At 36.1% G+C, this 23,301-nt stretch overlaps 1 protein-coding gene across 5 annotated transcripts in view; it reads right to left on the bottom strand.

Moving 5' to 3' along the window:
* Positions 1-23,301, bottom strand: part of PCYT1B (phosphate cytidylyltransferase 1B, choline) — a 113,722-nt gene that overhangs the window by 13,542 nt on the left and 76,879 nt on the right. For all 5 annotated transcript variants that reach the window (XM_051985082.1, XM_051985083.1, XM_051985080.1 and 2 more), the window contains 4 exons: positions 19,986-20,137; positions 16,257-16,335; positions 5,031-5,173; positions 1,047-1,235 (listed from right to left, as the gene is read on the bottom strand). In XM_051985082.1, the coding sequence (XP_051841042.1) occupies positions 1,047-1,235; positions 5,031-5,173; positions 16,257-16,335; positions 19,986-20,137 (563 nt within the window). The remainder of the gene's footprint in view (positions 1-1,046; positions 1,236-5,030; positions 5,174-16,256; positions 16,336-19,985; positions 20,138-23,301) is intronic.

The raw sequence follows: 23,301 nt of genomic DNA, 5'->3' as shown, positions 1-23,301 counted from the left end.
CTTCAGTGGTCTAATGGATTACACTTAAAGATGGGTCTCAAACTCTAGTGGCTCCTTATTATCCTTCAATCAGGTACAAAATCCCTTGTCTGGTTTTTAAAGCCTCCATAAACAAATCTGCTATTATATGGCCTCTTCACCTGAATTGCCAGGCAAAATTTTTCTTTCTGAATTCACTTTTCTATATATTTCAATTTCTCTTTTTTATTGAATTGGAAATGAAATAAAAAAGGATTGTCTTATTGGTCTGAAACCCTCCTATGGGATAATCCCAAACTCCTCAGTACAGATTGAAAAATTCCTTAACATCGTCCTCTAAAGGAAACAAGAGATTTCTCTCTGTATTAAAAAGGTTTTATTTAGTGCTTGTAGTAGAAAAATTGTATAGTCTCTCAATCCCTTAAACCTTTTTGTTCCCCCCAATTCAATCCTCATGTGGTATACATGGACTTTTTGTGCAAAATTGTGGTTGCCATCACCCTTCTCATGAAATCAATGGAATATATATCCTATAAGCTCCTGTTCTAGAGAAAAGCCTTTTAGGGAATAAGGGAAACAGGACACCCTGATTCCCAATGAAGGGCCCTTCATTGTTGGTTTGTCCTAGCTTGGGCTAATTTGGTGCTCTGGGTCAAGGATTAGGGTTAAAAAATAAACAATAGGGTTAAATAATGTTCTTATTAGGCAACAGAAAACAAAAGGAGATTGACTAAACCATAGTGTGGAAAGGATACACAGCAAGTGTACAGCCCTAGCTCAGGTAAATGTACCTGTCCTACCTCACCTTGTCTCCAAATGGGAATATATGTGATTAGCAAAATATGTTCAGTGTGGCAGGAGAGTAACTGAATGGGAAAGTCACTAATTCCTTATGGTCTGAATTTTTATGTTCCAAAGTCGTATCAGTGCATGCTTAGCTCCTTGAACCAACCAAGTCACAGAGACAGCTTTTTAAAGAAAAACTACATGGCAAATGTTGTCCCTACCATACTAGGTATATAACTGAATAGAAGAGAACTCATGGCTCCTGTGGAGAGATTACTTACCCAAGCTCCATCAGGTCCAAAGAGTTCTAGAAAGTTCCCGATAAACTCTCGAGACTTCTCTTCCCACTTCTGAATTAAATCATGGCTCTTTTCTTCTACCTTATAAACAAATTCCTTTGATTTTTCTTCTACATTCTTGACTTTCTCCTTCATTTTATCCACTTGGTTCTGGAAACGGTACTTCTTCTCCTGGTGAAAAGCATATGGATCAATGCAATATCTCTCTGAATATTGCAGGGCTTTATCGAATCAATACTAGAGATCTGTCCTTTATTGATTCATACAAGATGGAAAAGTCAGTTAAACTCACTAAACCATGGTTTCTCTACCTATAAAATACACTCAGTAATACTGGTGCTATCCCATTAACAGAAATCTCCAGGACGGTCACGAGGAGCATGTTTTGAAAGCCTTGGGGCACACTAGAAAAATGTGAGTTATTACTCTCATTATTATTTAACACTTCAAGGGTCATGATTATTTCATAGGTGTAGGTCTTTCTCCCCATTCCCTCTATTAAGAGTTTGTAACCTAAGATCAATGAATTTGTTTAAAAAAAAAATCTTGATAACTGTTTCTCAACATAACTGATTTCTTTTATGATGCTAGGCCGTTTATTTTACTTTTTAAAAAACATTATTCTGAGAAAGGGCCTGCCCACAATTTCACCAGAGGAGTTTATAACACAAAAAAAGGTAAAAAAAAAATCTCTATAACTAGGGAGATAAACTTTTGAGTGTTGCTGTGGCCAAAAAAAATATTATCTTTTGTTAGCCAGTCTGCTTGTAATGAACTTTTTTGAATCCCCAGTTAGCATGAACAAACACCACCAGGCCCATTCTCATTCTCAGTACCTTTCTAACTTGGTAGGAATTTGTCTTTAGCCTTAAGAAATCTAAAGATATTTTCATGCTGTAATAAGGTTTTGGAGTAGGTCTTTAAAGGAAAGATAAATAATATATGTATACAGTATATGGCCATTGTATCTGAACTCTCATTTTTTTTGGTCTTAAAAAGATTTACTCAATTGTCAAATTAATCTTCTGAAAATGCATTTCTGATCACACACACACCTCATTTAATAAACTAGTGATTTCTTAGTACCTTCAAGATCAAATGTAAAATCCTGTTTAGCTTTTAAAGCCCTCCTTACCTTTCCTGTCTTCTCATATCTTATTTTTCTCCACATATTCTGTGATCCATGGAAACTGACCTCCTGAATGCTCCTTGCACAAAACAGTCCATTTCCCAACTCCAAGCATTTTCACTGACTTTGTCCCATGTCTGCAAAGTCTCTCCCTCCTTTTTCTCACTTCCTATCTTCCCCAACTTCCTTTAAATCTCAGCTAAAGTCCAATTTTTTTGCAAGAAACTTTTTCTAGTCTTCCTTAATTTTAGTGCCTTCCCTCTGGGATTACATTTATCTTATCACTTGTTGGTACAAAGTTTTTTTTTGTTTTTGTTTTTGTTTTTGTTTTTTAATGTTGCCTTCCCTTAGACAGTTGATCTCCTTGAGAACAGAGGCTGGTTTGTTTGTTTGTTTATTTTTTGTCTTGCTTTGTTTGTTTGTTCTATATTTCTTTGCATCCCCAGTGCTTAGCACAGTGTCTGGCAGAAAGTAGGGACTTCATAAATGCTTATTGAGTTTTCTAAGACCTTGGTAAAATAATATGTGGGGGAAAATAGTGAAGATTACTAATCTATTGAACTATGTGAGAAGAAGAAAGAATTGATTTCTATTTTCTTTTGTAAGTATTGTAAGTATAAGGGAGAACTGCTTATTTATCAGGAGCAGAGACATAGTGAGGAAATTTCCCCAACCACAGATATCTAATGCTCAGATCATATATACTTTGTGGTTAATTGTATTCATTTAGTTATGTGTTTATTTTATTTTGGAAATATGATTTAATTGCACAACTCAGCAAATTGTCTGTAACTTTATGAGTTTTAGAGATTTGTCTGAGAGACACTGGGAGGCTTATTTGCTTGGAGGTCACACAGTAAGTATGTGTCAGAGACAAGACTTGAACTCAGATCTTTCTCACTTCAAGTCTGGCCCTCCACAGGCAATTATCCCTTCCATATCATGTGGGCCAGGAGCACAGAGTCCCTGCGATTTGGAAATTTTTCTGGCTCTCCCTTCATATCAGAGAAAACAAATTATGTATATTTATAGTATTAAAAGATAATGTTTATTGATGTTATACACTACTATACATACATGTTATGCAGTTCTGAGTTTCTAAACTTTTTCTGTGCTGGTTTTTGTGTGATAGCTGCAGATTCCACAAAACTCCCCAAATATTCCTGTTTAATTTGTGACCACCTGAGATATATTGAACCATTGAGGGAGAGTTATGATGTGTTTGGTTGAAAGCAAGTCAGCTTCTGTCACAATGACCTCAGAGAACATATATGAATTATTTGCTAATGTTGGGCTCATACATTGTGGTATTCAGAGAAATTATAATGTGAAATAAAGGTAATCAGAGAAGAGGCTCTCAAACATTTTGGACTCAGGGACCATTTTCCATCTTAAAATTTATTGAGGATAGGCTAAGTCCTTTTCTGGACTTCTATGAGGTATTCTCTCCCTCCTCATAGTCTCTTCCCTTTAATGGTGTCTTTCTCCTTATTATAGCTAACTCTGGTTAGTCTTTTAAACCCCTCTGTGATTTAACCTGCTAGTCATAGCTTTCTGCTGTCCCTTTCTCTGGTTTACTATCATATGAGTTTATCCTACACATTGCTGTATTTCCCTTAAACAAACATCTGACCATCTCATCCCCTATTCGATCAACTCTAGTAATTCCCTATTGTTTCTGGGATAAAATATAAAATCATTTTGAAATCCTATACAACCTATCTTTCCAGCATTTTCCTTGTTGTTGTTCAGTCATTTTTCAATGATGTCTGACTCTTCATGACCCCATTTGGCGTTTTCTTGGCAGAGATACTGGAGTGGTTTGTCATTTCCTTCTCTTTTTATAGATGAGGAAACTGAGGCTTAAGTGACTTGGCCAGAGTCACACAGCTTTATATAAATGTCTGAGACTGGGTTTAAACTCAGAAAGTTGAGTATTCCTGCCTTCAAGTCTAGCACTCTATCCACTGTGCTACCAACATGCCTTTTCAATATGTCCAGTGGGATGTGAATTGCTTTTTCACAGTCTGGGAACCAGTCAAGAGCTAGCTTTCTGTTCTTCACTTTGCCTTTTTTTTTCTCCATGGCTTTTCCACTAGCCATCCCACATTCCTAGAAGGCAATCCCTCCTTAAACCCAACCTCACAGAATGTCTCTTTTCTTTTAAATTGCACCTCAATCACTATCTTATGCATGAGGGTTTTGCTGATCATACCAACTGCTACTGGCTCCTTCCCTAACTACCTTGCGTTTTACTACTTTGCTTTATTTTCTTTATAATTATGCTAAAATTAAAAGATTGAAACTAAGTGTGGATTTCTTGTTCTAATGTTCCTTCAATCCCAGGCAAATGTAGCTATTCAGATCTTCCAGCATCTCTGATAAGATTCTAGGCTACCATCTTTTGCTTTTTAATGCCTTGTTTAATCATGTTATAGTTGAACAACTGCTGTTTTATTAAGCTAACAGAAACTGTTCTATAGGAACAACATAGCAGAAACACAAAAGAAGTTTAGGGCTTTAGATTCTACTGAACTTAATTATTTAAGTAAACTATGGAAAAAGCCTCTGAGGTTCTCATGAACAACTCACTGACCTTGAAAAATAAAAATAAAGGAAGGCTATTTTGACTTCATTCAAGTAAAAAATACCTATCATTAAAGAAATAATTAATCTTGCCCTGCCTCAATGGGATATCTAAAAGAAATCCTTTGCCTTAATCAGTCAATAGAGGAGTTATAAATAGAGGAAAGACAGGAAATGGGAAATGTCTATCCTAGAGAATTGATATTTGTCATCAAAGCTGATTCAAAGAGGGAAGAGGGAAATGCACTTACATTTATAAAACTAACATTCAGCTCTTTGGCTGTGTACCCCCTTTGGAGGTTACGTCGGGCATAAACATCATAATCACGGACAATTCTAGTGATGATGTCTGATGTTGAGATGCCTTCTGTTCTCTGCGTTGGGACAAACATTCCTGGTCAAAGTAAAAAAGAAGAAAAACATTAGATTCATCTCATTTTTTTTTTTTTTTTTACTATTTAAGTGTATTTGTTGGCTTTGCTATTGATTCGCCAGAGAGACTCAGAATCACATTTTACTAAATGGGGAGAGAGTTTAGTGCTTGTCCTTCAGAGTCCAAAATTAGGGGACATAACAGTGGGTATTAGATAATTTCCCCTCCATATAAAGAATTTATTTTGTACTGCAGTTATATCGCCTATAAGTGCCTTTAGATCTGATGTGCATGAGACTAAATACAGCCAGAAAAACATAGGAAGTCAAAGCAAGTTCTAATAGATATTCTATAAGGTAACCAAGAATTATACTCTCTGTGTTGACATATACACATAGCTATTAAAAGGAGAAAACATGTTCCCAAATTCATGAATAAATCATTGATGGTTTGGGTGTGGTAGTGTATACCTGTAATCTCTGCTAGTGGAAACCTTGAGAATGATGGACCCTTGAACTTAAATATTTGAATGAATATCAAATTATAACATGATTAAACAAGGTATTAAAAAGCAAAAGACAGTAGCCTAGAATCCTATCAGAGGCGCTGGAAGATCTGAATAGCTACATTTGCCTGGGATTGAAGGAACAGTTTCAATTTTTTAAAACAAAATCTAGAGGCCAAAATATTTAGGGGGAGGGATTGTCTAGAAAACTACACCTATTTGAAGTTATAATTATCTCATGACATACATAATTGATAACTGATCCCTTCAAAACATGAGTGATAGTTATTGGGAATAGTATTGATTATTGCTTGCCTTCATATCCTGATTGCTAAGTCAATAAGATGTCCTGAGTTCAACATCAATATGGTGAGCTCCCATGAGTGGAGAGCCACCAAAAAAAGAGGAGGAACTGATCCATTCTGGAATCAAAACTAATCAAAGTATAGTTCTTGGTAACCTTATAGAATATCTATTAGAACTTGCTTTGACTTCCTGTGTTTTTCTGGCTGTATTTAGTCTCATGCACATCAGATCTAAAGGTACCTATAGGTGATATAACTGCAGTACAAAATAAATTCTTTATATGGAGGGGAATTAGTAGTGAGATTGGGCCCATTAGAATATAATGGCCAAAATGGAAAATAAATGGCCAAGAATTATGTACAATCAAGATCTGCCTCCCCTAACATGAACAGACATGTTAAAAAACATAGCTCTTAATTGCTATGAGGGAAGAAATATGGCAAAGATGGTAGCCCATGAAAGAAGCAGGAGGTTAAAGATGTATCTTGTTGGATGAAAAGTGTTATAGCATCACACTTATGGGAGCAACTTCTGCTAGCGATCCCAAAGCTAACCTGTTCCTAAGATACCGCTTCTCTTGTTACAGCAATCCCTTTTCTGCTAAATGTAGCTAGCGGGAGATCTGATCAAGTATCTCAGATCCTAAAGACATGAATCTGGATATCAGGGTCTAAATAGCAGAAAAATTAAATCATTGCCTGCTGCTGCCAGCACAAGTTTGGGGCAGGGGGAAAGATTTGCTTTGACTGGATGAGAGGAAGGATCATGAAAGAATAAGAGAATACGCTGGTGATATAATGAGGCACCCGTCTTTTTTTTCCAAATCCTAATTATTGCTCTGCTAAAAATATTCTGTAATGAGCACGATCCCAACCTTTCTTATCATGCTTTTCAGGATTGCAGTATTTGGCTAGGTAGTTATTTTAGGAAACAGCAAAGTGCATGTTAATGAGGGGAAACTTTCAATGGTAGTAGGGTATAATAGAATGATGATGAGTAATCTGGACTTTACAGTCTATTTAATTTAAGCTACCTCTTTTTAACAATCTGGGTGATAAGATTCTGACATGTCACTGTGACAAGCAGAGCCAAGTACTCTAAGGTTTAATCCACATTTCAATATCTTTCGTTCCATTTGGAGTGATTTTAGGCTTTTAAATTAAACCATTATCAGTGTGCAAAAGCCAAATGTGACTGCCTGAAATACTTTTTAATTTTCCCTCACAAATTGTCTATTATGCTCTGCACCAACTTCTCTCTTCGCTGATCTCAACAGAAATCAGATAAATAATTGTATAGTGGACATTGATGGACATCAGCAGGACAGAGCAGAACAGAAAATCTCTATAGCTGGTTTTTAATCTAATAGAAATATCTGTTTATGAAAACTCACATATGCTCATGTTATCTTCATGTTCCTGAGATAAGTAATTTATTTCTTGACTCTTTACAATGGAAATGGCACAGAGGCAGTCAGGTGGTGCAGTAGAAAGAGTACTAAGCTTGGAGGAGAAGACCTGAGTTCAAATCTTAACTTAGACATTTACTAGCTGTGTGACCCTGGGCAGGACATTAACCTTGGTCTGCCTCAGTCATAATACCTCCCTCTCAGGGTTGGGTGTATCAAATGAGAAAATTGTTATAAAGCACTTAGCATAGTGTCTGCTACATAGTAGATATTAGCTATAATTTCTATTATTAAATGATAATACTGAATTTCTCAGAGTTAAAAAATAAAATGAAGAGGAGGCCCAGCCCAAGCTAAAGTCAAATTTAAGCATATTTCCCCCAAGGGAGAAAAATAACATTTTTGCTATGTGATAGCAATGCAACTATAAAGACAATGAATTTCATGGAAGTGTTGGTTAATAGAAAATTCTGATTTTTAATAAATCAGAGGGTTTATCATATTGTGTGAAAGGAGTAATAATATGTGTGTGAGACAGATAGCTTTTGTGCATGACACAGAAAATATAAGATCCTATTAGGTTTATTTGTTAACTAAAAGACATTTAAATTGGTAGAATGAAACCTTAAAAGCTCTTCTCTAACAAGATATCTTCATGCATATAGCAAAATCATAAAAGATATAAGGATGGAAAGATATAATAATAGAATGCCATTCAATAATCATTCAATTACTATTATCATCAAGTAAAGGAAAAAAAATAGCAAAAGGTAAGCACTCCAAAGATAACTGCCACTGTCATGGAGGATGTTCCAGTATTGAGTTCAAATAAAAGAGAAATTTCTTATGTAAATATTGAGGTCCTCTAGTTATTCCTGTACAAGGATGGTGTTGTGTTGATTGTATCAAATCCTGGAAATTGAAGAGCCTCCTAAATGATATTCATGGACTTTCATAGTTTTTTTAGCCAGGAAAATAAAAGCAGATAAAGAATGTCTATTATTCACATTATAAGATACCAAATGGATGGCCAATCAAGCCAGTCCCTATAATATATATAGGATATCCCAAAAGTCTTAGAGCAGTTTTAAATTTTTAAGGCTCATAAAATCCTTTGTATACCTGGAAAGACACTGGGCCTAGAGTTAAACAAAAGGAGGACTGTAGGTTGGCTTGCCTACTTTCATTTTAGTGATTCCAAGCTTCTGCCTTACACAAAGACCTGTCTTTTTTTTTTTTTAACTTCAATATACAGGTAATATTCTAAAGCTTCAAATCATGGAATATACAATTTCTAAAAAATTAAAGTTGTGGGTTACCCAAAGCATAAGAGATTTGTGATAGGTATAAATTAGGCTGTAACATATTCCCAGTGAAGAACTATGCTGCAGAAACAGTATAAAGAATATATCTGAAAGATGTATGACCAGAAAAGTATGGAGGTCAGTCATATAATGAGAATTGCAAGTGTGCATAAAGTGTATTCAAATAACCCAGGGCATGCCCTGGTATAAGCATTGCCATGAATCCTTCTCCTTCCCCTAAATATTAGGACCATAGGTAATCTAACTGAAGAATTGTGTTGTCCATGACAGAAATAGGGAAATTAGGAAAATAAAGGTGTGTGTGTGGGCGGAATATGAGTTCAGTTTTGAACATATTGAGTTTGAAATACTTGGAGGAGATCTAGTTTAAAATGCCCACTGGGCAGTGGTAATATAAGACTCAGAAGAGAGACTAGGATTGGATATATAAATCCTGGAGTCATTTGTACAGAAATGAGCTTTGAACTCTGAGAAGTGATGAGATCCTGAGAACAGATAGTATATAGGTACAATAGAACATGACCCAGTACAGATCCTTAACACATACTCTTGGTTAAGGGGTGGATGATGTTCCAGGATGCTCACCCTGGGCAAATACTATTCATTATCCCTGTGGACCATGTGGCTTCAGTAGGTCCTGAGGGAAGGTAAGACATAGAGAGGGAATTGCCTGACTCCCTAACAAACCTGCGTTCCTTCCAGCCAAAGAAAAGGCCAAAGGAAAGTGTGCTGATGCCCCCAGGCACATGAGACTCATGCTCCGTGTCCGTCTATGGTGAGAGTTAAGGATGACTGGGAGACATCCTACAGATATCCATTCAATATAAAGAGACTGAGAGAAGGCTGAGTGTATCCCTCAGGAGGAGTTTATAAGAAATATAATAAGAAGGACATAGAATGAGAAAGTATGAATGGATTGTATAATTGGAGGGATTATCCACAGTGATGAGATCAAGCTATGGTTTTATGGATAACTGTATTTTGTTGTATGAGTAGTTCCCAGTGTATAAGTATGTTATGATCTGATGTTTATTTTAAAGTCAGTTATTTGGAATGCAGAATGAACTATCTCTCAGAGAAACAATGTTTAACAAAATCAACACAACTAAGGAAGAAAAACAAAGCTGGGTAACAATTTTTACAGATGTGTTTCTAATAAAGGCTCATTTCTCAAACATATGGAGAATTGAGTGAAACTAATAGATAGGTTTTGGTTTATTTTCAACCAATTTGACTGTCCCTTCCCAATATTCTATGCTGAATTTTCATCCAAATCTTACCTCTTAAGTGTGTCCATTAATGTGTCCTGAGTCATCCTCTTTTCCTCTGTTCTTTCTCCACATCCAAATCAACTCTCTCATGGGTTCAGTGATGATCTCTATACAGGTGACTCACAGAAATCTATATTTAAATCTATCTTCCCCCTTCCCCTCCCTTTCTCCTTCCCTCTTCTTCTCTCCTTCTATCTTTCTTTCTCCCTTCCTCTCTCCCTCCTTTCCTCCCTCACTCTCCCTCTCTCTCTCTCTCTGTCTATCTCTATTTTCCTCTTATCACCAACTACTTATTGGATATTTCAAAAGGAATGCCATGCAGACATCTCAAAAAGCATATTTAGATCAAATTAGGCTATTATTATTCCCCTAAACTCACCATTTTTTTATCCCTCTCTATTTATGGTTTGGGTATCATCTTCCAGATACCCATATTTAAAACCCTGCAATTATTATTTACTCAACCCTCCAATTATTATTTACTCAACCCTCCCCTTTACTCCAAATATCCAATAATCTGCCTAATTTTCTCTTTTTTCTTTTTTTTATTAAATCTTTTTTCTTTTCAAAACATATGCATGGATAATTTTTCAACACTGACCCTTGCAAAACTTTGTGTTCCAAATATTCCCTATCTCCCCACCTTCTCCCCTAGATGGCAAGTAATCCAACATAAGTTAAACATGTCAAAATATATGTTAAATATTTATACAATGACCTTGCTGCACAAGAAAAATCAGATCAAAAGGGGAAAAATTGAGAAAGAAAACAAAACATTTGCCTAATTTTCTTATATCTATCTCACAATGTTTCTCACAAAATTAATTTCTTTCCACTCATGTAGCTACCACCCTAATTCAGGTCTTGATCACTTCTTATTGACACGACTGCAATAATCTCCTAACTGGTCTTTATACCACAAATCTCTCTTCTCCAATTAATCTTTCCCAAAGCTGCCACAGTAATATTTCTAAAACATAACTCTATGTCATTCTCCTGTTCACCAAATACCAGTGGCCTCCTAGTACCTTTAGAATGAAACATATACTCAATTAAAGCCATTTAGAATCTGATGTAAATGTTAGACTTATTATACATTACTTCTCTTCACTTACTATAAGGGTTAGACAAATGGATTTCCTTGCTATTTCTCACTCACATTTCCTTTCCTATCTCTGAGTTTTTGCACAACCTGCTGCTCTCTCTCTAGTTTTTCCCCGGTAAAGGTCAGTTGCAACACCACCTCCTACATGAGAACTTTCCTAATCCCCCAAATGTGACTATTTCCCCTGAAAAAAATCACCTTCAATTTATGTATTTATAAATGTACATATTATGTGTGTGTGTGTGTGTGTATATGTGTGTGTGTGTGTGTGTGTGTGTCAAAGATACTGAAATGTTTCCCATTTCCCTCTTCAGCTCATTCTACAGATAAGAAACGGAAAAAACAGGCTATTGACCTGCATTGTTAGAGGGAAATTTCTCAAATGGAAACTTCTTATATCTGCAAAACTACAGATCAGTCCCTGTCCCTATTCTTCTATTTAAGTGTGTCCATATTTTCTTCCCCAACAGAATGTAAGCTCCATGAGGAACTACTATTTTTGTCTTTGTATCCCCAATGCCTAGCATATACTAGATAATTAATGTTATTTGATTGATTGGTATGGTTACTAATATTAATAATAACAATATTTCACATTTATGTGGTATTTTTATGCTAATAAACGTTTCCACAGAACAACTCCATAATTATTATAATTATTATCCATACTTTTACAGGAAACTTGGGCTCATAAAAATTAAGTGACTTTTCCAAGTTAATATAACAGTGAGGATAAAAGCAAGGATTTGAATGTAGGTCTCTCCTAACTCCAAGTCCAACGTTATTTTCACTGCACATGTATGTGTGTATGAGTTAATTTTAAATAATATGATAGGATTAAAAAAAAATCACTAACAATTCCCATTCCTTCCTCTTTTTTTAAAATCTCAAATTCCTGTTCCAGACTCTTCCTCAAAGCTTTTCCAGAAATAATTCCTTATGGTCTAAGACTTACAAATGATAGAGAAGAGTAGAGTAGAGTAGAAAAGGAACACTGAGGGAAGCAAATTCCAGAAAGCCTTTTGCTCAGGGACAGGATGATCAGGTGACCCTAAAAAGAATTTTACTTAGAATCCTAGTATCATAGAAGTGAAAGGAAACTTAAAAATCATACACTCTAATTCCTTTATTTTAATGATCTTGTTATGGGGATATTGTTTTCAATTGTATATGGGCAGAGCTCTCTAAAAAAAAAGTACATAGGACACACTTTTAAATCTAATCTGCATTATTAACATTTTCTCCATCACTTCCCTAAGGCTACACAATCACCAAAATAGTAAATCAAACCTAAGTGGCAGTATTTTTTTTTAATTTTTGAAATGCAAATGCTCACACTGGAAATTTAACAGTCAGCTCTCATAAGCCAGTATTCCTGCACACTACTAACTAATAGTATTACAATTTCAATTATCCACCATTAACTTATTTAGGTGAATTAAAATTAATTCAATCTGGAGTTTGAAAAATTATTCTAGCAATGACTATTTTAATACTTGGTTGATCATCTGATGCCAATAATATGAATGACTGAAATCAATGCAGCTAAAAGATTGGTGTTGGTGAGGGATATTCAGCAAAGGCTGCTTTTCATAAGATTCACAAAAAAGAGCCGCTACCGTAGGCTATTTTTACTCTTTTGACTGTTCAGAAAACTGAGGAACAGAGAAAAATGGGTGGTTCACTAAGCCTGAAGATAAGAACACAGCATTCAGCTGGCAAAGAAGGGGGCTGCTGAAATGTGAATTGTGAAGTAAGAGAGGAGGTTGAAATGGCTTTGAAGTCCAGCCACCAGAAAATCACCATCAAAGGGAAGGAGTCAGAAAATGAACAGCAGCAGAAACAAAAGTTGAAAAAGACTGAAATCAGCAAAGATCTCAGGAAGAAGAAGATCCAGTTACATATTTAAACAAAACATAAACCGACAGAGAAGATATTAATAACCAAAGGGAATATGGTTCATGCTTCATTTAAGTATGTTTGGACATCTATGAATAAACATTGCAAAATGAAGAAAAATTAAATAGTGCCTGATGAGGCAAGGAACCTTGTGGATTCCCAAGGGATCATGCAACCCAACTCAAGAGACTCCTTAATGGTTCAGTAGAGAGGGGATAAGTTTCAAAAGAGAAAAAAAAATTATAAAAGAAGAATATGTGATCTGCACTTAGAAATAATTGGCAAAACAGAAGAACATGAATCCATGGAATTTCACCAAAGAAATGAAGGAGAAAGTAAGTGAATGGGAATGCAAATACACAAAAGTGAAGAACAGTTTGGAAGAAGTAAAAAGCAAACATCATTTCCATAGAAGCAAAACATATTGATACCATTCAACATTTAAAGACCCATATGACAATTCAGAAAGTTTGTTGCATTAAGAAAAATCAGACCATCCTTTCATGGAGGCAGTATGGTACAGGAGAAAGAGACTATTGGCTTCTGATGTTGACTATCTAGGAGATCTTGAGCAAGTCGTTTACCACCTGTGCCATAGTTTACTACTCTATAAATAAAATAAAATAAAATAAAATAAAAATACTACTCTATATAGAGGATCGGATTAGATGGACTCAACCTACCTCTATTCTACTCTACCTAGTTGGTTCCTACCAACTCTAAATCTAGAAGTTCCTAAAACTGAGCTGAGTTGTTACAGATTAAAATCTCTTCTGGCTTTAAATCAATGATTTTCTTATCATGTCTTCTTCCAAGTCATTACTTTTCAGCTTCAGGAAGGGAATATTGTATTTACTATCATCAATACTTTCTCATCAGCAGACATTTATTGCCTCCTTTTGCAGGGTTTGAGGATATTATCATCATATGATTGAAAGACGAAGCTATAATCAGATGGGCCTTTCCTGAATAATTAATGTGTATGTCATTTACCTTATAGGTAAGAATTGAATTCTTCCAAAAAGCATAAAATACTTTCTTTAGATTCTAGATCTCTGGCAAGACAGAACAGGCTACTACATGAGAAAGGGGAATTGTCCCATCTGGACATGAGTCCAGAGGGAATTTGCCACGAGTAGGGGCTGAGGATTTCCCATGGCACAGGCTGTTGGTTTTTGCAGCCAGGAAACCCAGAAAGGCTTTAGCCAAAAAGAGGAAAGGAAGGGAATAAATATTCATATAGCACCAATTGTGTGCCAAGTACCGTGCTAAGCATTTCTTACAAATATTGTCTCATTTGAAAAGGTTCCAAAATTATGGAAGCCAGAAGCAATGTAGTCATTCTGCCTAGCCAATATTGTCAGTGATTGTGAAGATGAGCTGAGGGAACCAAAGCAAAAGCCAAATTTAGATCAGAAGAATGTTCGTCAATCCTCACATCAGACACTTTGACCTTCTAGCTTATCATCCTCTCCTACTCCCATGCTCAGCAGTCTCACTTCCCCTCCTTAGTCACTCTCAGGAGTGACCAGACCTTAGACCTCATTATCACCCATCACTGTTCAGTCATCAAGATTTGGTAACTCTCAGCCACCCTCCTTAGAGTCTAATTTTTCCCTTCCTCTTTCTCTTCCTCTTGCCTCACTTCCTTTAAACATAATCTTCATCTTCACCATGACTTCCATGATTCCATTCCTCTCCAGTGTCCATTCTTGATTCTTTATCATGTTGCTTTGGCTTCCATCTTGGAAATTCACTCTATCCCTAGACTTCTCACATTGGAAGTACACTCTGTTCCTGGGGTCTCTTCCCTCACTGACCTCCTAGGACCTCCATTTAAAGGAAAGTGTCCGGGTCAAGTGTGTCTCCTCCATTCCTCACTATCTAGGCTTTTTCTACGATACTCCCTTAAGACTATCTTCTTATTCCATCTCATTCCCTTGATGTCATCCTTGACTTCTTGTTCTCTCCCTCTCAAATATCTAATCACTCGCTAAGTCTGGTCTTTTTTACTTCCACAATACCTCTTCCTACACACACACTCACACATACACACACACACACACACACACACACACACACACACACACATTTTCTTCTCACCATTTACACAATCACTTCTGTATTCGGATACCAATTCTTAACTGGACTACTTAAATAGTCTCTTAATTGTTTCCCTGCCTCATGTCCCTCCCCTTTCCAATACATCCACTCTATGACTGCCCAATTAACTTTCCTTTAAGGCAAGGACATCAATTTGGATGTGACTATAATAGAGCAGTCAAGAGGTGATGAGAGGGTGTGAATAGAGAAAAGGGAGAGAGATGAGTGATATTATGGAAGTAAGGTAAGGAAAGGAAAGGGAAGGAAAGGGAATAAGCATTTATATGTAGTATTTATATTTAATTTATATATATATTATATATATATATTTACATTTGTATATAGTATTATTTATGTATAGTATATATAATATATAAAGCATATTATATATGTAGTATAGGCACTTCAGTCCAAATACTTTACATACTATTATATTATTTGATCATTTGATTTGATGAAAGGATCTAATTTGGCAACTTAGATATATGGAGTAAAGGAGAATGAGGAATCAAAGGTGACACAGAGGTAATGAACCTATATGAATTGGAGAGATGGAATAGAAATAAGGAAATTTGGGAAAAGGGTGAATGAGGGGTAAATGGAAATAATATAATGAGATTAGTGATGCAGACCACATCTTATTCAAGCCTTCCTCATCCTGAATAAACTCACTCTTGACTAAAATCTGGAGAGAATTAGGGATAGGGGTATGGAGAAGAGGCAGTTCTTACTCACCAGCCTTTCTATCAGAACACAGGGACAACAAAGGGGGCAACCACAAACTGATCTGGAGACCCTAGGAGCACTTGTGCTGCCCCAGCTGCTGCAGGTACCCAGGGGGATTAATGAGCTGACTCTCAGGAAAAGACATAGGAGGCTAGCAGTGGATGGAGGTGAGGTGACTGAAGAAGTACTGAGCCGTAATAAGAGAAGGGGGTAGTATTACTGAGTTAGAAAAAGACTCAGGACTATTTCAGGAAGAAGTGGGACATGACACACTAGTTAGGTGCCCACTTCTCTAAATTATTTTGTCTAGTCATTTTTAGATAAAATAGCCCTACCCATGAATGTTCAGTTTTCATTTGGGACTTTTATATACGCAAATATGACTGGAACCTTGTGGGAACAAGTCCTTAACTGTTGAATGAGATAGTATGAATAGAAATGGCCGAGGATCCTCACCTGCTTCCTTTATGTGCTTGTAAACATCATCAGAACCAGCAGAGGAATACGGAATGTCATCATGGGCCACAAAATCAATCTGTCCAGGAAAGAGAAAGGGAAATATTACAGCTGAGCTGGAGGGTGGGGAAAGAGTGGTATCCAAGTCTTGGGAGAGAGAGAGAGAGTTGGGAATTTGAAATTCATATTTGTGGTCAGAATCCTCTCATCAAGGACATTTTGCACTATTTCTATCTAAATCCAGTGGGATCCAAGCTCAGAAAGTTGAGTTTATTTTCTCTTCTAGTTCTTCTTTCTCCCCCTACATTATAACTGTGGGCATGTTCTAGAGTTTAGTTCTTGTGCCTGTATTCTTCTCTCCCTCAAAAAACCATTCATTTTCCTACATTCTATAATCTCTGTCTCCCAGCCTGGAATGCTTTTCCTGCTCATCTCCACTTCCTGGCCTTTCTTGACTTTTTTCAAGTATCTAAAATCCAAACTTAGAATCCTTTCCTGATTTGCCTTAATACTAGTACCTTCCCTCTTTTGATTATTTCCTATGTAGCCTGTATAAATAGTTTGTTGTACATTATTTTTTGCATGCTGTCTCTCATTAGACTGTGAACTTATTGAAAACAAAGACTGTTATTTACCTTTTTTACATCTCTAGAATTTGGCACAGTATCTGGCTTTTAGTAGTGTTTAATAAATATTTAACTATTGACTGACTCTACTGATAGTTCCCAAATCTCTACCTCCAGGTCTGTCCCCTTTCCAGCCTCACAGTTAATAATTGTCATATCTCATATGTCTGTACCACATCTTGCTTTGTAAACCACTTTCACACTCTTTTTCTCATTTGACCCTCATGACCCACCCTGGCTATAGGTATTATCATACCCATTTTAGAAATGAGGAAGCTGAGATTCAGAGAAATTAGGTGATTTGCACTTTGTTATACATATAGTGGGTGCAGAGAAAGGTAGAAGAAAATAATAAAATTTGATCTTATAATTTCTGACTTTTTGCATTATGTATCATCTCACTATCATTTTCATTCAATCTGGTAAAAATTGAATATCTCTCTGTACCTTTTCCCCCATCTTTTCTATCAATAACACAATTATTCTTCCATATAATTAGGACTGGAATCTTGAAATCAAATTCAATTAATTGCTCTCCTTCATTTCCCTCATTTAATGGAGTCACTGAAACCTGCTTATTTTACTTCAAAATATCTTTATTGTCTATTTTTCCTCTCTAGCCACTGGCACTTCAGTCCAGATTCTTCTCCCTTCATATCTAAATGACAGCAATAGCCTCCATATCAATATTTCTTACTTTTTGCTCTCCCTCTCATCTATCCTTCATGCTGAGATTAGATAGGAATATTCCTAAAAATCAATGCTTTCTTCATGTCATTCCTTATTAAAACAAAGAAACAAACAAACAAAAAAAACATTGACAACCTAATGCCTGACTTTTCAAGGTCCTCAATAATTTGGTTCTAGTTTGCTTATCCAACCTTTTTTTTTTCCATTCCTTCTCCAAGTAATAATTGGACTTTATAATAATAATAGGGCTTAATAATAATAATAATAAGGCTTTATATTTTATAAAGTACTTTCCATACATATTCACACTTAAACTTCACAATAGCTCTGAGGTTGGCAAGGTATCATTTCAAACTTACAGGTGAGGAAACTGAGCTTCAGAAAAGATTTGCCCGTTCAGTAAAGAGCTTTTAGTGTTTTATCCAACACCATACTCTAGATTTAAGATTTTGTTTGTTTGCTTACTTGCTTTCTGTAATATATGAAAATCCTGTTCATCCTTTGAAGTACATCTCATACTACCTCCTTCATGAAGACTTTCTAAAGACTCTCTTCCTCTCACTCAATTCTCATCAAATGTATCTATCCAAGAGAATGTGTTCTCTTGCCCCTCCAAACTCCCAAACTGCATCTTTATTAATGAAAGAAATTATTATTTGTCTCTTGTATTTAGTAACCAATTATTGAATTAGGACCAAGGTTTTTTTTCCCCTTTTCTACTTTTTCATTTAGAAATCAAATATTCAAAAAATCTTGTAGATTTTTCAGGTAGACCTTGTTACTTGGGTGTTACTGAGAGGAAGACTCAAATCTGTTCAAAATATAAAGTTAGATGAATTGAGGAGCTTATTGTGTTTATTCAGACAGGTCCTGGGAAAATGTGGGCCTCCTTTTTGTCAGGTGGGTGATAAGGATACAGATAATTTTCTTGGGGCAGCTAGGTGGCGTAGTAGATAGAGCACCAGCCCTGAAGTCAGAAGGACTTCAGTTCAAATCTGACCTCAGACACCTAACACTTCATAGTTGTGTGACTCTGGGCAAGTCACTTAACTCCAATTTCCTCAGCAAAAACAAACAAAAAAAGATAATTTTCTTTGACCAAAACTAAGTGATCAAACCCTCATTAGAATACCCCATTCTCTCATTAACTGTTAAGCAATCAGGGTTGATTTCCATCCTCAGAAATACCCATTTTTCTAAGAACATATAAGCATTAAGTGAGTCCATAAGGGGTCTTTGCTCCAAGAGAGATACCCAAATGACCTGCCGTTTGTTAATAACATGCTAGCATTATTAATAAAATGATTAGTTATCTATAAATTCTATCTCTCAAACATTTTTTACATCACACTACAGCATATCCTTCTTCGCTGACTTAGAAGCAACATGGCTTATTGGATAGAAGGCTAGATTTGAAGCCAAGTTCACACTGCTGGTGTGTCCTCAGCACATCACTCAATCTTTCAGTATTCTGGGTGACTCTCTAAGATTACAAGCTTATAAACAATGTGGCTACAAGGGGGGGGTTTCCTCACCTGGGAATTACCTGCAGTCACTGAGATCCCAGGGCCAATCTCAATGCTTGTCAATTCTCTACTGGACCATAAGGCACTTTGCCCCTAGTGCAGTGAGTAGCTTGCACATATTAAGGCTTTAATCAGTTAAATGGAATGAAATTGAATATTTTGTGACTATAACTGTCACTTAACACAACACAAATTGTTCTTCATACTCCATTTTTTCTGGCTTCCTATTCAATTTTTACCCATCTTCAATATTTAGTTTTCAATCTGGCTTCTTTCATGTGATCTTCATTGGGCCCTGAATATTCACTGATCTGCCTTCTCTCCAAACTGCACCAACACAAACGAGCACATCAGTTGCTTACACACTGCCTTGTACTGCTTACTTTTATTTTAAATCTTAATTTTTTCTTACTAAGAATACAGTAAGCTCCTTGAGGCCAAGAACTATATCTTTTACTTTTACTCTCCCATCATGCTGAGCATAGGCTGAGCTTGTAATTGTGTTAAATAAATACCCAGAAAAATAAAATAAAATAAAAACCCAGGATTGAAGAGAATCATTTTGTAGTTTTCCTTTTTTTCCCTTCTCACTGGAAAATTGTTTGATTTTCCTACTGTTACACACACATACTTTTTTTGTTAGCCAGTTTAAAAATAGGAAAATCACTCAAATGGAACTTAACCTTACTTTTTTTTTAATGTTAAGAGCTGGTGGGGGATGCAAACTATATAATTTTCTGATATCCAAATGTCTCCCCTTTTCTCTCTGTTGAAGAAATCTGAGGTATGTATATATAGTAGCTTTCAGGGATGCAAAGTCTTTTAGCATTAACTTGCCTTGCCAACTACTGGATTTCATGGAAAGGATGGGGAAGAATGAGCAATACCTTGTGTTTTTCTAAGAACTCTGGTGTGAGTGTCCATGGAGCATCTCTGATGACTTCATCTACATAACGACAGTGCCTGAGAGCCTCATATCTCTCTGTTTCATTCATTACTGTGAAGCCTTTGAATTTGTGAGTGAGGTCATCACTGCAAACTGAAAACAAACAAACAAGCAAAGTCAGTGAAGATGCTTACAACATCTAGGCTTTTGCCAGACTTAATCAGATGTCCTTGAAGAGGATCCCACTAATTTAGCCCAAAAAGGTATGTGTGTGGGGGAGCATCACAGAACTGGAAGGGTTAGGATGATCGGCTTCAGCTCGCTTACAGCCACCCACAGTAACGGAAGATAAGAGCTGCAATCAATCGACTGATGAACCAGACATTTCATTTTAGCTATTAGATTCAACCTCATTTCCCATCAAACCTCCTACTGAAGTTATTATCCCAACTACCCATTCTCAGTTTCAAAGCCTTTCACATCCCCTGCCTACTGTCTTGAAAAATTGCTAATCATAAAAGAAAAAGGGGAAAAAAAAAGAGAGATGGCCAGAGGAAGATAGAGTAGAAAGAAAAGGAGTGACTAATGCATGACATGGATAATCAAGTGTTGAATCATGAAGAGCTAGCTGTAGTTAGGTCCTGAAGAATATTCATCTTCACACATATATGTATGAAGACACATACGCAATCTTTTTTTCGTGCTTTTCGTCTTACTATATTGCATGAAAGAGATATATCCAAATTGAAAAGCATGGTCCAGCAAACCAGAATGATCAAAGAAGATTTCATTAAAGACTACAGAACAGAAAAAAAGATACCCATGTTACAGCTTTGGTTTTGATACAAGTCTTTTAAGTCTTGCTTTGAGTTTCATCATCTGTAAAATGGGAATTGGAATGCTATTCTCCTAATAATCTTCATGCAAATAGTGGGAGACCATATTTGGATTAATCTTAAAAATAAAGAAATTATTAAAATACTGTTTTTCACATTATCCAAAGCCTAATTCTAGTAAAAAATGAAAATTTTTCTTCAGGTCTCTAGCACATTATGGAAAAGACTTATTATGAACAAACTATTTTAGGGGCAGTCAGGCATAACAGATCAAGCACTGGACTTTGAGACAAAAAGATCTGGGATACAATCAGACAATGCTAGTTAATATATTCTATCTTTCTGTTCATCTGCCAAATGGAGTCAGATGAAGGGGTGTCCCTTCTAAAAAACCCAAGTTCTATTTTATTCTAGTATATCCTTTCTATATTAGTGAAAAGTAAAACTCCTTTTGATAGCTGTGATGACTTACAAGTGTTTCATTTCATCTCTAAATCTAAGTAACTCTGCTAACAGAGTGCTGCTGGTGTTAGGTCTACTCCTAACAATGGACAAATCACTTAAATTCTTTGGGTTTCAAGTCTGGGTAAAATAAAGATAATGATAGCTTTGGTCCAATAGAGTTATACTGAGCCTTAATCAGTATAATGTCTATAAAGAGTTTTGCAAATTGTAAAATGCTTTGTCGAGGTGAGCTTTTAGCTCCCTGATCTTGTTGACAGTAAGAACTTGAGATGAGCTTGGGACTTGAACCACAAAGCATTCCTAGAAGTGGTTCCACATTGTTTTGGCAACATCATAGCTATGATTTTAAGAAAATCATGATGGTTACAAAACTCACAAAATATAGAATTTATGTTTTAGAAAAATAGGTACAAACATAATATAGAAATTAAATTTTACAAAGTGCTTTCCTGACAATAACCTCACAAGATAATTGTACAAATTTTATACCATTCCCATTTTATTGACTAGAAAAGTAAGACTCAAAAGAGTTACAGTGGAGCCAGGATTAAAACCCAGATGTCATGATTCTAAATTAGTTGTTTTATATTTTGCCAACATTGTTTTACCTGGTCTAAGTATATCTCATTTTGTGGTTCTTGTTTGTTCCTGTTCTGGTTTTGTTTTTAATCTCTTTTTGGGGGGAAAGTTATATTTATCTTTCAAAGTAGCCTCAAATTCTTTTTGGAACTAAAATTGGAGAGTTTTTGTCTTTTAAAATTACCTCAGCCTTCACTGGGATGTGTCAATTGACTCCCAATACCTTGTAGCATCAGTGATAATGAAACAGTTCACTTCCAATTTTGGTCATTTCTGAGATAAGCTAAGCAGAGAGCCGGCAGTCCTACAGCACAGTAGGGTTTACTTTATGGGGCTGTTATATAGGTAAGGTAAAATCCATACCAATGACGGTTTTTAAAGATGCCATTCGTTATCTTTAGTTGCTTTTTGTGTGACTCTTCACGATCCCATTTGGGGTTTTCCCGGCAAAGATACTGGAGTGGTTTGCCTTTCCCTCCTCCAAAGATGCCGTGGTACATTATAAAAGCAGGGCAAGTAACGGGGGCAACTATGACCAATCTGGTTCTTGCCGTAGTATGACACTCATCAAGCATTCCTCTTGAGCTTGAGCATCAGTTAATTATCTTTTGTGGTCTTATTAAGCTACTCATACTTTAATGCAATGATGTTCAACTTCAAAATGAAAGATTTGGGGCTAGTAAAATGTAGCTAAAAGGGGTAGGGAACAGAGCAGAATGTTCTAGGACACTCAGGCCTTGAAAGTGCGCTGCCCAGGTTGAACAAGAAGCCGGCTCTAACAGAGATCATGTAGTCCTCTAAAAGGAACAGACGTACTCACAGAGCAGTATAAATGTAGCCCCTAAGGAAAACAGTTTTAATCAGACCAAAGGTTGATTAAAAAAAAAAAAAAAGTGACTATTTACAAGTGGGTAACAAGACCACTAGGTGGCAGTAATAGAGTGTCATATGATTTTACTAATTGCAATATGGATTTTTTAAAAGCAGAAATTCAAAATGGTGGAATCACCTCTACTGTCTGAATAACTGTCTGAAAAACTGATTTTGTATAAAGTGTCCTTCCTTTGCAAAACACAGGGGACACAAACTCAAAATGAAACTGCCACAAGTAACAGGTTGAAAGGGTTGAGACAGAAGTTATAAGGCTACCCACTTAAATGGAAGAAGGACAAAATAAAAAAGAATTATCAGACTATCCACTTAGATGGAAGAAGGACAAAATAAAGAGGAAATGTGTGAGAAAACACAAATGTGTGTCATGTGGATACATGATATTTATCATGTAGATAAATGTAGAGTGTATCATTCTAAAGAGAGATGCAGGTGAACTTAGACCTGGAAGAAACATTCAACATCACCTGGTTCTCTCCCTTCATTTTACAGATGAGGAAACTAAGGTACTTGGATGAATCTTTGTGATTCAAAAGCCCTTCAATC

This window comes from Antechinus flavipes, chromosome 3 (genome assembly GCF_016432865.1).
Source record: "Antechinus flavipes isolate AdamAnt ecotype Samford, QLD, Australia chromosome 3, AdamAnt_v2, whole genome shotgun sequence".
NCBI classification, from domain to species: Eukaryota; Metazoa; Chordata; class Mammalia; order Dasyuromorphia; family Dasyuridae; genus Antechinus; species Antechinus flavipes.
Note: the sequence above shows the minus strand (reverse complement) of the source record. Positions and strands in the feature narration are given on the sequence as shown.